The sequence below is a fragment of the Centruroides sculpturatus genome, unplaced genomic scaffold (genome assembly GCF_000671375.1).
Source record: "Centruroides sculpturatus isolate CEXI.00-Female unplaced genomic scaffold, Cexi_2.0 scaffold677, whole genome shotgun sequence".
Classification (NCBI taxonomy): domain Eukaryota; kingdom Metazoa; phylum Arthropoda; class Arachnida; order Scorpiones; family Buthidae; genus Centruroides; species Centruroides sculpturatus.
Genome location: NW_019385011.1, coordinates 273,436 through 284,743, shown reverse-complemented (window position 1 = coordinate 284,743; position 11,308 = coordinate 273,436). Strand labels below are relative to the sequence as shown.

General features: G+C 28.2%; 2 protein-coding genes across 3 annotated transcripts in view; both read right to left on the bottom strand.

Annotated features, from left to right (window-relative positions):
• The window catches only part of LOC111633390 (calsyntenin-1-like), a 12,303-nt gene extending 6,706 nt beyond the window's left edge, over positions 1-5,597 (bottom strand). The window contains exons 1-5 of the mRNA XM_023377950.1: positions 5,405-5,597; positions 4,880-5,071; positions 4,533-4,799; positions 4,252-4,430; positions 1,044-1,170 (exon numbers count right to left, since the gene is read on the bottom strand). Of these exons, the coding sequence (XP_023233718.1) occupies positions 1,044-1,170; positions 4,252-4,430; positions 4,533-4,799; positions 4,880-5,071; positions 5,405-5,588 (949 nt within the window). The 5' untranslated portion in view covers positions 5,589-5,597. The remainder of the gene's footprint in view (positions 1-1,043; positions 1,171-4,251; positions 4,431-4,532; positions 4,800-4,879; positions 5,072-5,404) is intronic.
• Positions 1-11,308, bottom strand: part of LOC111633389 (calsyntenin-1-like) — a 31,566-nt gene that overhangs the window by 16,544 nt on the left and 3,714 nt on the right. For both annotated transcript variants that reach the window (XM_023377949.1, XM_023377948.1), the window contains exon 4: positions 9,282-9,427. In XM_023377949.1, the coding sequence (XP_023233717.1) occupies positions 9,282-9,427 (146 nt within the window). The remainder of the gene's footprint in view (positions 1-9,281; positions 9,428-11,308) is intronic.

Genomic DNA, 11,308 nt, shown 5'->3' with positions numbered 1-11,308 from the left:
CTATCTCTTCTATTTTTTTTTTTTTATATTAATATTTTTCTTTCATAATTATTTCACTATTATAAATTGTAAATTTCAATTTTGCTATAGTGCTTTATAAAATGGCTAAGATCACTAAAATTTTATATTTTTAATTTTTAGATTTTAAAAGAAACATTTAATAAGAGATTAATGAATATATTGCGAATAAAATTTTTAACATTGCTTCATTAGAAAGAAAAAAAATGTCCTTAAAGCATGAGAAGCAAAAGAATTACAAAAAATGTTTGTTTATTACTCAATGCTGAAAAAAAAAAAATGATAATTGTATAAACCATAAGCATATTGTCTATTAGATTACTATATTAACAAATGCAACATTACAAAATAAATACATAATTCACAAACATCAAACTCTTCTACAGTAAGAGGGGCAATCATTCTTTATTGTAAAGTCTCACATACACACATTAATTTTATCATTAATGATGATAATGTTAACTTTGTATTGTTTATCATTTGAACAGATGTTAATTTAAACACTCTGAAAATGAAAAAATTTATATAAACAATTACATCAAGTAAAAACTTCTGAATAATATAACTGAATTTAATTTCGATGATCCATACATCTTTTTAAATGATGCACAGAAGATCTTGTTCTTAAAGCACAGTGTACAGTGATCTAATAGGGTCATGTTTTTTGTATAATAATTTTACTAATTAAACATATTTAGATTTAAAATAAATTTACTGTTCCAAACATTTCAGTATCATTAGTTACTGAATTTTCAGATTTAATAAATACAACCTAAATAAATCTAAAAATTATTCAGCACAGGATTTAAAACAATAATATAGTATTGTAATAACACTCAAATTCAAGCAAAAATAATTTCAAATATTTTCAGAATAAATAGAACAAACAAATAATACATTTACTCTCTTAGATAAATTATAAACAAATTTCAATTTATTAAAAGAATATTTTCTATTTTTGCACATGTACTTTTAGTCCAACTTTGGAATGTTAATTTAACAGAATAATAAATTTAAATACTAACCTTGCCAGCAAGCTCCTACTACTAGTGTAGTGTTAATACCCTTTGCAGGATGCAGAGGCCAATCATCAACTATATCTGGATTTTTAGTATTTCCCTTGAATTTTTGTCCATCTATATACAAAACAGCCTGAAGTAAAAAGTTTCTATAAATTTTTATTCAAGTAGATAAAATAAAGTACTTAAAAAGATATTTTTTAAAATAATTTATTTCTTTGAAAGTTAAAATTAACTTGTTATTCACATATGAAAAAAATTTGCTTTACTTTTTAATTTGAATACAACATACTATATATCTTTTTATATTTATGAATTGTATTCTGCATGACTGTGATTAAAATATCAACTCTAGCAATTAAATTCATTTTGAGAATGAATTTATAAAACTTACAAAACAGTAAAAAAAATTAATTATACTGTTTTTTGGATAGTTAGTCTCTAAAAAATAATGAAATTTGAATTAAGCATGCAGGTTTTTCCCAACATCTCAAAGTAGAAAATTTCTATGAAACATTCTATAAGCAAAACTAACAAAGCAAAGAAGCAGTTATTGCTAATTTATAAGGAAAAAGTTTGAGTGTTACCAGACCCAATATGAACATACTAAATCATACCAAACAACACACCAAACCTAAAATAATACTAACATACAGTAAAAGCAAAAATGATAAATATACAACCTATATAGAATAGAAATGCAAGTACAGTGTAGTTGGTGAAACTATGCACAAGCATTATCTCCAGTAAGTAACCTTTAAGCCAAGAAACTGCCTAGTCTCAAAAACAAATCAAATAATCCATGACTACATTTAAATTCCACTTTTGCAATACTTTCATCACTATCATCCATTCTTTAAGTTTCAGTTTATTGAAAAGACTGGATATTTCTTCCTGAATGAAGATAACATCATGCTTTATTTATCTATTCAATCCACTCACACAAAAACCTTTCCATTTTATCCAATAATGAATGCAGACTAAAAGACTACTTTGCAAGGTGTCTAGCATTATTCAGACTGAATTTCTCTTGACTTTTCCAAGATTTTCCAAGTAACTTTTGATAAATTTCCAGCTTATAAAAATACTTATAAATTTACAGATCAAGCTGTCTTGCTATTAATAAGTGAGCACTCTTGGTATTTAATACTAGAATTTCATTAAAACTTAAAATTGACACCAGAAATAAAGATAAATTTAAAAACAATAATTTGTATCTGTTGCTTAAATTACAATACTGATATGTAAGATTATAATTTGACTTCGAAAAGACTAAAATATTTCAAATGAAGTTTGCAATTAGCTTAATGATGATGATAAGACTGGTTGATATGACATTAACCTAATGACAGGAAAAACCACTGACTTGGCTTTCAGTCTCTCTCTTCCTGAAGTTCTTATTTGATGAGTTGCCCTTTTATTTGCAGTTACCTCAATTTCTATCTTAGTGCTTGTGGCTTCAGCTCTTCTTTTTAAAACAAGAGCATTTCAGTAGAAAAAAACTGTCAACTTCATTATGTCACCCTTCAGAAAGCCCCTGCATTACTAATGGCATTGTACTGTTTGCAAAACAACCATGGAGTTTTCCTGACAATTTTCATCTATTAAAACCTGGTTTATGCTAAATCCCCCTTCCATAAAAGCATTTCCATATGAAAATATTATAACTTTCCATACAAACTTTGAAAGATTGCTTAACTACTCTCTTCTGTATAGCAAATTCAAGTAAACTTCATTCAGCCTGTCTCTGGACTTGAATACTTTTACCTTATTTATTGTTTATGGAGACATGACAGTTTGTAAACTCTCTTCATGTTATGGTTGTTGCCATCTGTTTACTGTTAATAACCCAATGCAATGGCCAGTATGACAAACTAACAGAAAAGACTAACTTGTGCCAGAAAGAACTCTTCTCCAAGGTAAAGTTGTACTCATTTCTGACAAAGTTTTCGCAATCTTTATAGAAAGATATGCAAGTCCCTTTGGAAATACTACTCTCATGCTTATTCACTGATAACTTGACTGTAGTCCTATGTCAACTTCAAGACTACTTTATAACCTAGGTTGATCTTCACTAGTTTCAAAGCAGTACATTTTTAAATAAAGTTAAGTTAGCTTCTCCTGCAAATTCAGACTTAAAAATTACATTACTTTCCCTAACATTTCCAGACCTGAATTTTCCAAATTTTTCAGATTGCTAGACACCCTTACTTTGCTACTAGTAGAACCAATAGCAACCTGTTTTCGAGATCCCTCCCCCCTCTCTGCTTGCAAACAGCAAAAATAAAAGTTTAGCCAAGATTAGCACATGCACAATGTCTCTATTTCATTCACCACAAATCAAAATGCTTAATTATGTCCAGTTTCATGCCAAGTGTAACACCTTTATGAGCTCTCAGGCCTTTTGCACCTTAGGACATATCTTGTTAACAGATGCACAAAATAAATTGAGATTAAAGCATAGATGCTCACACACACTTGATGCTGAGATGCTCAATATCTCTAAAACAGCTTGTAGCAAAACAAACATTAAATATTATTTTTGCTTTTTGTCTTTCTCATAAAAGCAAAAATCGTCTTGATTTCTTTCAGTTAGTGAGAACAAATACTAATGTAGGTGTTTAGTAAAAGCAAAATGGCATAAATTGAATTTTTATACACCTGTATTTAATGAAAATTTTGGCATTTTTATTTACAATTGACTTTTTATACAGATGACTAGAGCAACAGTAGTAAAATGTAAAGATTATACTTTCATGCTTTTAACAATGGAACATAAATTATTATTCACCAAAATTTTAATTTTACAAAAATTAAAGATAGAAAATGACTATTTTCATATTATGCCAAAAGTAGTAAGTTAATCTATTCTCATCATTCAATTTCACATCTGGTTATAAGAGTTCATGCACTGTAATGAATTTCATTTTATTGTCTTGAAATTACTGTAGGATTGAATATAGTATTTTAACCATTTAACAAGATTTCCTTTGTTATCAATAGACATAGCTATATAGGTTTTATATTACATGTTATTACCTAGCCATAACAGAATTTAATGCTATTACAATATCTTCATTATATTTCCCAGTGTATATAGATTTGTCTTTATATACTTTTGACTTAATTCTTAAAAATATTTTTAAATGAATTATTTTCTGGATTAATATCAGTGAATATTTTAAAATATAATTATAGTATTATATTCACTCACCGATGGGAAATTTACACTAACAGCATAATGATGCCATTGGTTATCACAAACTTCTGCTAGTTTCCAACGCCATTCAGCAGGTCTAAAAACACTTGGTCTTTCCTGATAAAATTCTCTTCTTAACAATAAAATTAGCCGACAATTTCGAATAAATATTGCATAATGATGCCTATTCATCTCTGTAAAATGATAAAGAATTTAATAATAATATATTCAAATCATTTAAATATGAAATATCTACATTTTACGAATAAGTAGTTAATTTTTTAAATTTAACGTACTGTGATCATCAGCATTACAAATGATATGCTCTTTAATATGAGTATTATTTTGATCCTGTGGTGGTTCATGTTTCATCCAAAATGCAACAGTAAAATTATCTGTTAAATTATGATTCAATGTCACTTCTGGAACCACAACAGCATTGGTAGCGCCATCAAATTCGTAAATTTGATCACTATCATGTCCATCATCCATGGGTAAAGTTCTTGTCCATTCTGCTCCAATTCCAGGACTTGGAAGCAAATCAACACTATCTGAACTTGCACCTAATATATATAATAAAAATAAATTTTAAATAACTATATTTTTATTTATTATTTATAATACATATATTAATATAATTTACCACACAATTTTCTTTGTGAATCTACTGAATAGGTGTCACGATCACAACCTTTTCCTATATGATGAGTGATTAAAGAGACTTTAGTGGATAATTTTTCTGGTTTGCAAGGAACATCACAAAGTTCCAATTCTGCTTCAGAAAATAATGCTCGTCGTCCAGAACCTGGTGTGTATTCAATTCTTTCATGAATACCTACAAAAATTATAAAATAACAAATTAAATATAATTTTTAAATAGTAAATAAATAATTGTAGTAACTATAATTACAAACATTACATATACTACAATAACTTGAAATTACAAAACTATTCCTCAAATTATGCAAGTCTTAAAAGTTTATTGTGTTCAATATTCTTAAACAGGAAACAAATTTTTATATATCACATCACACCATACTAACAAAAGTAAGTAAATATTTTGCTGTGAAAGAACCAACTTAGTCATCAATCAGAGAGTAACTTTAATAATAGCAAAATTATTTGTTGTTATTCTTTTCATCATCTAAATTAAAAATTCATAGATTACCTTTCCAACCAATTCGACAAATGCGATTTACTTTAACATTCACAGTAACTGGTTTAGATATCTTCATACCACAATCATAAGCTACAACTGATAATATATGATTTGGACTTTCTTCCCAAGATAATGGTTGAGTATTTTTAATCCACCCTGAAAATAAAATGAAATAGTTACAATTACTTAACATGAAAAAATTGCATATGCTTGAGGGAAAAAACCCATAAATTAAAAAAATCAAAGTATATTATAAATTGTCATATATTTATGCCATTAGCAAAGATTTCTGCATGATAGTCAAATTCAATATGTTTGACAATGTTCATTAAACAAAGCTATATAATTTGGAAACATTATTGCAAAATTATATATAATATGAAATTGATATAGTTGAATTTCTCTTGTGAAATTCATATCAATTAAAGTGCGATTTTTCGTAGACTATATAAGGATGAAGAGCATCATGTTGAAAGTGTAATAGAATAAACGAAGCAAATTTTTCAGCATTATGATCTTNTATACTTGTGCTTACACTCAAATTCCTCATTGTAACGCCGATATGATCTTTCCTAATCCCCAGCTGTGGGTTTTCATATGGTATCCTATGCACTCCTGCTTTTTCTTCCTTCCTAATGCTATCCTTGTCATTTCTTAAAATTTTATGTAGGTTCGGGGCTCTTTTTAAAATTATTGTTGACCCTTTGCGGTCTGCAATTTCTTTCATGCAAGGAAGCACCACTCGAATTCTTGTTCAACAAGGTCCTTAAATTGATACATTACACAGCAAAGTGGAACTGGCTAACTTAATTTGCTATGAGTCTAGCTTCAGCTATGATGGTCAAACATATAGACAGAAAAGGGGAAATCCAATGGGAAGTCTGATCTCAGGAATACTTTGTGAGTTGGTTGTTAGAAAACTGTAGAAAAGAGTTTTATATGACTTCCTTAAAGATATAGTATATTTTAAAAGATATGTGGATGACGTCTTTATATTATGGAATAATAACTAAGATAAATGAATACATTGAAAGCATTAATTGTAAAAACGATGGCCTAAAACTGTAATTAGAACAGAAAAGTTCCGTAATAATACATTTTTTGGACATCAACATCCAATTCAAGAAAGAGCATTTATCTACCAGTGTTTACATTAAACCAACACACAGTCTGCTTTATATCCCCTCGCAATCAAATGATCCATATTATTATAAGATGGCAGCATTCTGGGCTCTAATCAGAAGGGCCTTTCTATATTGTGACAACGTTATGGACAGAGCAAAGGAAATTGACAGAATTCTACAAGTAGCTGAAGCCTTAGGGTACAAAAAATACACAACAACAGGAATTGTTAAAAGATGCAAGAAAAGCATAACAAGGGGCTCAAAACAATGTCCTGGTAAAATCATAAAATTCACTTATAACAGATATGCCAAAAGCATTATGAAAGAAATTGCAGACTGCAAAGGGTCAACAATAATTCTAAAAAAAGCCCCGAACCTACATAAAATTTTAAGAAATGACAAGGATAGCATTAGGAAGGAAGAAAAAGCAGGAGTGCATAGGATACCATATGAAAACCCACAGCTGGGGATTAGGAAAGATTATATCGGTGTTACAACAAGGAATTTGAGTGTAAGCACAAGTATAACATCAGAAAAAGTTTCAACGCGACAGTACTATCCCGGATGGCTCAGACCCAAAGCTCGGTAGTTAAATGGAATAAAGCGAACATTATCAAACCAGTGAGCTCCCCAACATTAGCGAAAACCGCTGAGAAAATAGAGATTTATAAGAGCAAACTGGAAGAGACGTATAAATGCGAAGGACACGAAAGGCCTTTTATCAGCCTGGAAGTATATTGTTAAAAAGTGCGCCAGTAACTCATAATTTACACGTTAATTTTATTGTTCTAAATCGTATTAGTTGTTACTTATATTTAGTAGTATTTCTGAGTTTATTTTTATTTTATTCTTTGTTTTTATTATATATATTTTTATACATTACACGTATATTATTTTTTAATCCTTTGCCAGTTTTTTTTTTTTTTAAATATTTGTATTTGATCGTGTGAAACGAAATCTTCCAATTGTCCATTTTCAATCTGACAATGGCCTATGGAATAGGTCGAAAATGTTTGTTTTAAATAAACTTTCTTGGCAATGATAAAGGTGTTTGGTTATTGTTTAATATTTTGCTGAGCATGTTCTATTTAATATTGCAAATAAATTCATAAATTATCTAAGATTAACATTTTATTCATCTTCATATCAATATTAATCACAAAGCAAATCAAGGGTTATAAAATCTTTGATTTTCCAAAGAAAAGATGAGCAAGTGAGATTGCAACTAAAAAATTTTTGGACAGTCGTCCTGGGAGGTCAATTGGCAGTGGTCACAAGTCACATACTATAATAGATGGGAGTAATGCAACAATTGATACTATTTCACTATATTTTATTTTAATGATTAATTTTAAAGATGAACACAAATAACTAAATTATAATGAAGAATGACTGTACAGTTCTCTTAACAATTCTGATAAACAGTAAAAATGAGTAAATCATTCAGACATTAATTGCTAAACTAAGTAGGCTTTTTTTTTTCAAGTTCCGATGGTCCATAAAAAAAAAAAAACAAGTGTAAATAACAAAATGAATTTATACCAAAAGCTATGTTTGTACCTAACTTTTGGTAATAAATTCATTTTGTTATTTACACTTGTCTTTTTTTTTTTTTATGGACCATCAGAGCTAAAAAAAAACCTACCCTCATATGATATATTTGCATTGTATCATTATCTGTTCCATACTACTATAGTAACAAACAGAAGTAAGAAACAGATTACGACATAATGTCTTCAACAAAATCAATTTCCTTAGGATATAAGACTGAATTATGAAAAAAAGGAAGAAAGTGAAGGATAAATTGAAGCTAAAATATTTAGGCTCTAAAAATTCATATGAAAATTATAAAAAAAAACTAGGAGTTCTGGTCTACTTCCACAATTTTCTTGGAATTTATCTGGTTCTCTGCATTTTCCTTTTCCATCTGATGATAATCATTCTACAGACTGTACCTAGATTCCTATCAATGGAATGATAGGTACAGGTATCAGTTTTGGAGAAAAATAAAGCAATTTGTGATTAGTTAAATTGGACTGAGGTGCATTTCCTATGAACCTATTGTAAATCTGGAAAATCTTGAGCCATACTAATTCAAAAAAGCCACTGGAGGAGATGAATGACAGTGAGGAATCTTCATTGATGATTATGCTTATTTTTTGGACATGACATATTTTGGATTTTTTTGGTTGTGTACTGAACGTTCTCTTTCAAATGTACCCTCCATCTCATTTTTCTGCAAGAAGTCTGCTTCTACTCAAATATTTCATATTAGTAAGTTAGTGAGACAAAAGTAACTTTTTAGTATTAGATTTTAAAAAAAATTAACAAAAAATACAAAAATAAAACTAATAATTTCTTTCCTTCCATTTAAAGTACAAAAGATAGACATTAAACAGTACTATTTACAGAAACAGAAAAGCAATTATGAAACTTGAACAGGAATAGAAAACATTCATTAATTGAGCCAGTCACAGGCCAAATCAATTAACTCCATTTATAAATCCTTAATATAATCATTAATATTTTTACATTTTCTGCATAACTAATTATATATATCATTAAATTAAAACCATGCTTTAATATAATGGTATATAAAAGTACATTTTACACTGTTTATTTAAATTTAAAGTTTAAAAAATAATTTATATTATCAAATTTTATACTTTTGTTTTGTGGAGTTAATTTGATTTGGCAAGTGAGCTGTTCAAATTGATACTTTATATACATTGCATAAGTAGTACTGAAAATATAGTACTTACAGTTTGCAAATATTCATTGCTAACAAATCGTCCATTCAGCTCAGAACAAACCAGTTTGAAACCACGATTCAGATAATAGGCTGGTTTGCGATTAAAGTATAAAGTTTGTTGAAGAACTAATTCATAGTTGCGCAATGTATCAGCTCCTAAAATCAATAAAATTAAATCATTTATATTTAAATTGCTTTAAATATTACATTTATCAAAAAATATTTTTCATTTCTATATAGTAATAAATACTTACACAATCAGTTTACACATTAATATCAATTAAAGTATGACAATTCTAAAAGTATGATTATGAATAGTGACTATTAAAAATTAATAAATTTATTGCATATAATCTGAGATCAGTATCAATGATTTCCAAATACACCAATTCTTTGATAAAATACATTGAAATATGCATAGTTGCAAAATAAATTTTAATATATGTGAAGATTAATTTATATATATAACATCTCTTTAATCCAAAAAACAAGTTTGGTAGACGATCTCTCAGCTTTCTGGTTAGAAACAACTTTATTTTGTAAATTGGACTACAAATGCATTTCAGGTTGGTTTAAGTTTTCAACCCCTCTTCAATGCTGTATGAAAAAAATGACAATACAATTAGGGGCACCCAACAAAAAAGAACAGTGTCAATTCTCAAAAAACTAACTGGTGTAAGTGATTCTAACATAATGCAATGTGCTCATCTAACTACAGGATATTGAGAAACACCCATATTAATATAAAAAATACATCAGAAAATTTTCAGAACAATCCAAAGCAATCATTAATCTGAACAGGTTTGAACTCCAATTATTGGGTTGTTCGGAAAGTAATTTTGTTTTTCCGTAAAAAAAAAAAATAATATTTTTATAATAAATAAATATTTTATTGAATTATATATTGACCCTTTTGGACAAATATCTGTTGCCATTGTTTCTGGAAGTAGCATGATTCCATGTTCATAAAAGTTTGAATCTTTGAACTGATCCAAGTGATTTTTGACATTTTCATTTCAAGTAAATATTTTACAGTTTAAAAAATTTTGTATAGACCAGAATAAGTAATAATCTGAGGGTGCATGATCTGGCAAATATGGTTGGTGTGATAGCACATCTCATCTAAGCTGTAACAGTTTCTGATGAGTTACCAAACTTGTGTGAAATTTGGCATTATCATGGTAAAACACTACACCTTTTTTGTTGATCAATATACTTATATAACAAACAAACTGGATAAATATACTACTAATAAAACACACCTTTAATAATCCAGCTAATAAAAATTAATAATGTAAAAACATTTTTGATTGTTTCTTAACGATCTTCTTCAGTTACCATAACATAGAATGAAATCAAACACAAAAAAGAACGTAAATACAAAATTAAAATATAAATAACGGAAAAGTAGCTGTGTTGATAAAATAAACAAAAAATATAAATTAATCCGAAAAAATATCCCTTAACAAAAATAAAAATAAATAAAGTCATTAATTCTTGTAAAAGGATTGCCATGTGGTAGGTAAAGAGTCCGCATCTCTATGGTTGATGCAACCAGTTTTCTTGTGTGCCTTAAAGATCTCTAATTTCTCCAGATATTTCATTGTATATAAATTTGTCATAGGTTTAATTATTTCCGCCCGATCCCAATGGACTTGAATGTCGTGTTGTGTTGCGTAAGCCGGTAGCACAATGTTGTCAAGTTTCTTATTAATCGTATATTTATGCTCTTTGATACATTGCTGCAAGTTGCGCATTGTTGCACCTACGTAGACAAGATCCGAATTAAAACGCTGATTTTGAGTAGTAGTGGTTTGACACACAGTAATCACAAAAATTAATTTTTAAAATAAAAATTACACATAAATTGTCCTGTTTATAAATACTTGAATTAATTACATAAGAAATGTGATTGGTTGGTTTTTGATATAAATTAAATTTTAAGATATGTTAGAATTTATTTTAACACGGTTTTATTGTGCTGCTGTGGTAAAGAATTTTTCCTTCGATATTCCCGATAATTTTTCTATTGTTTTG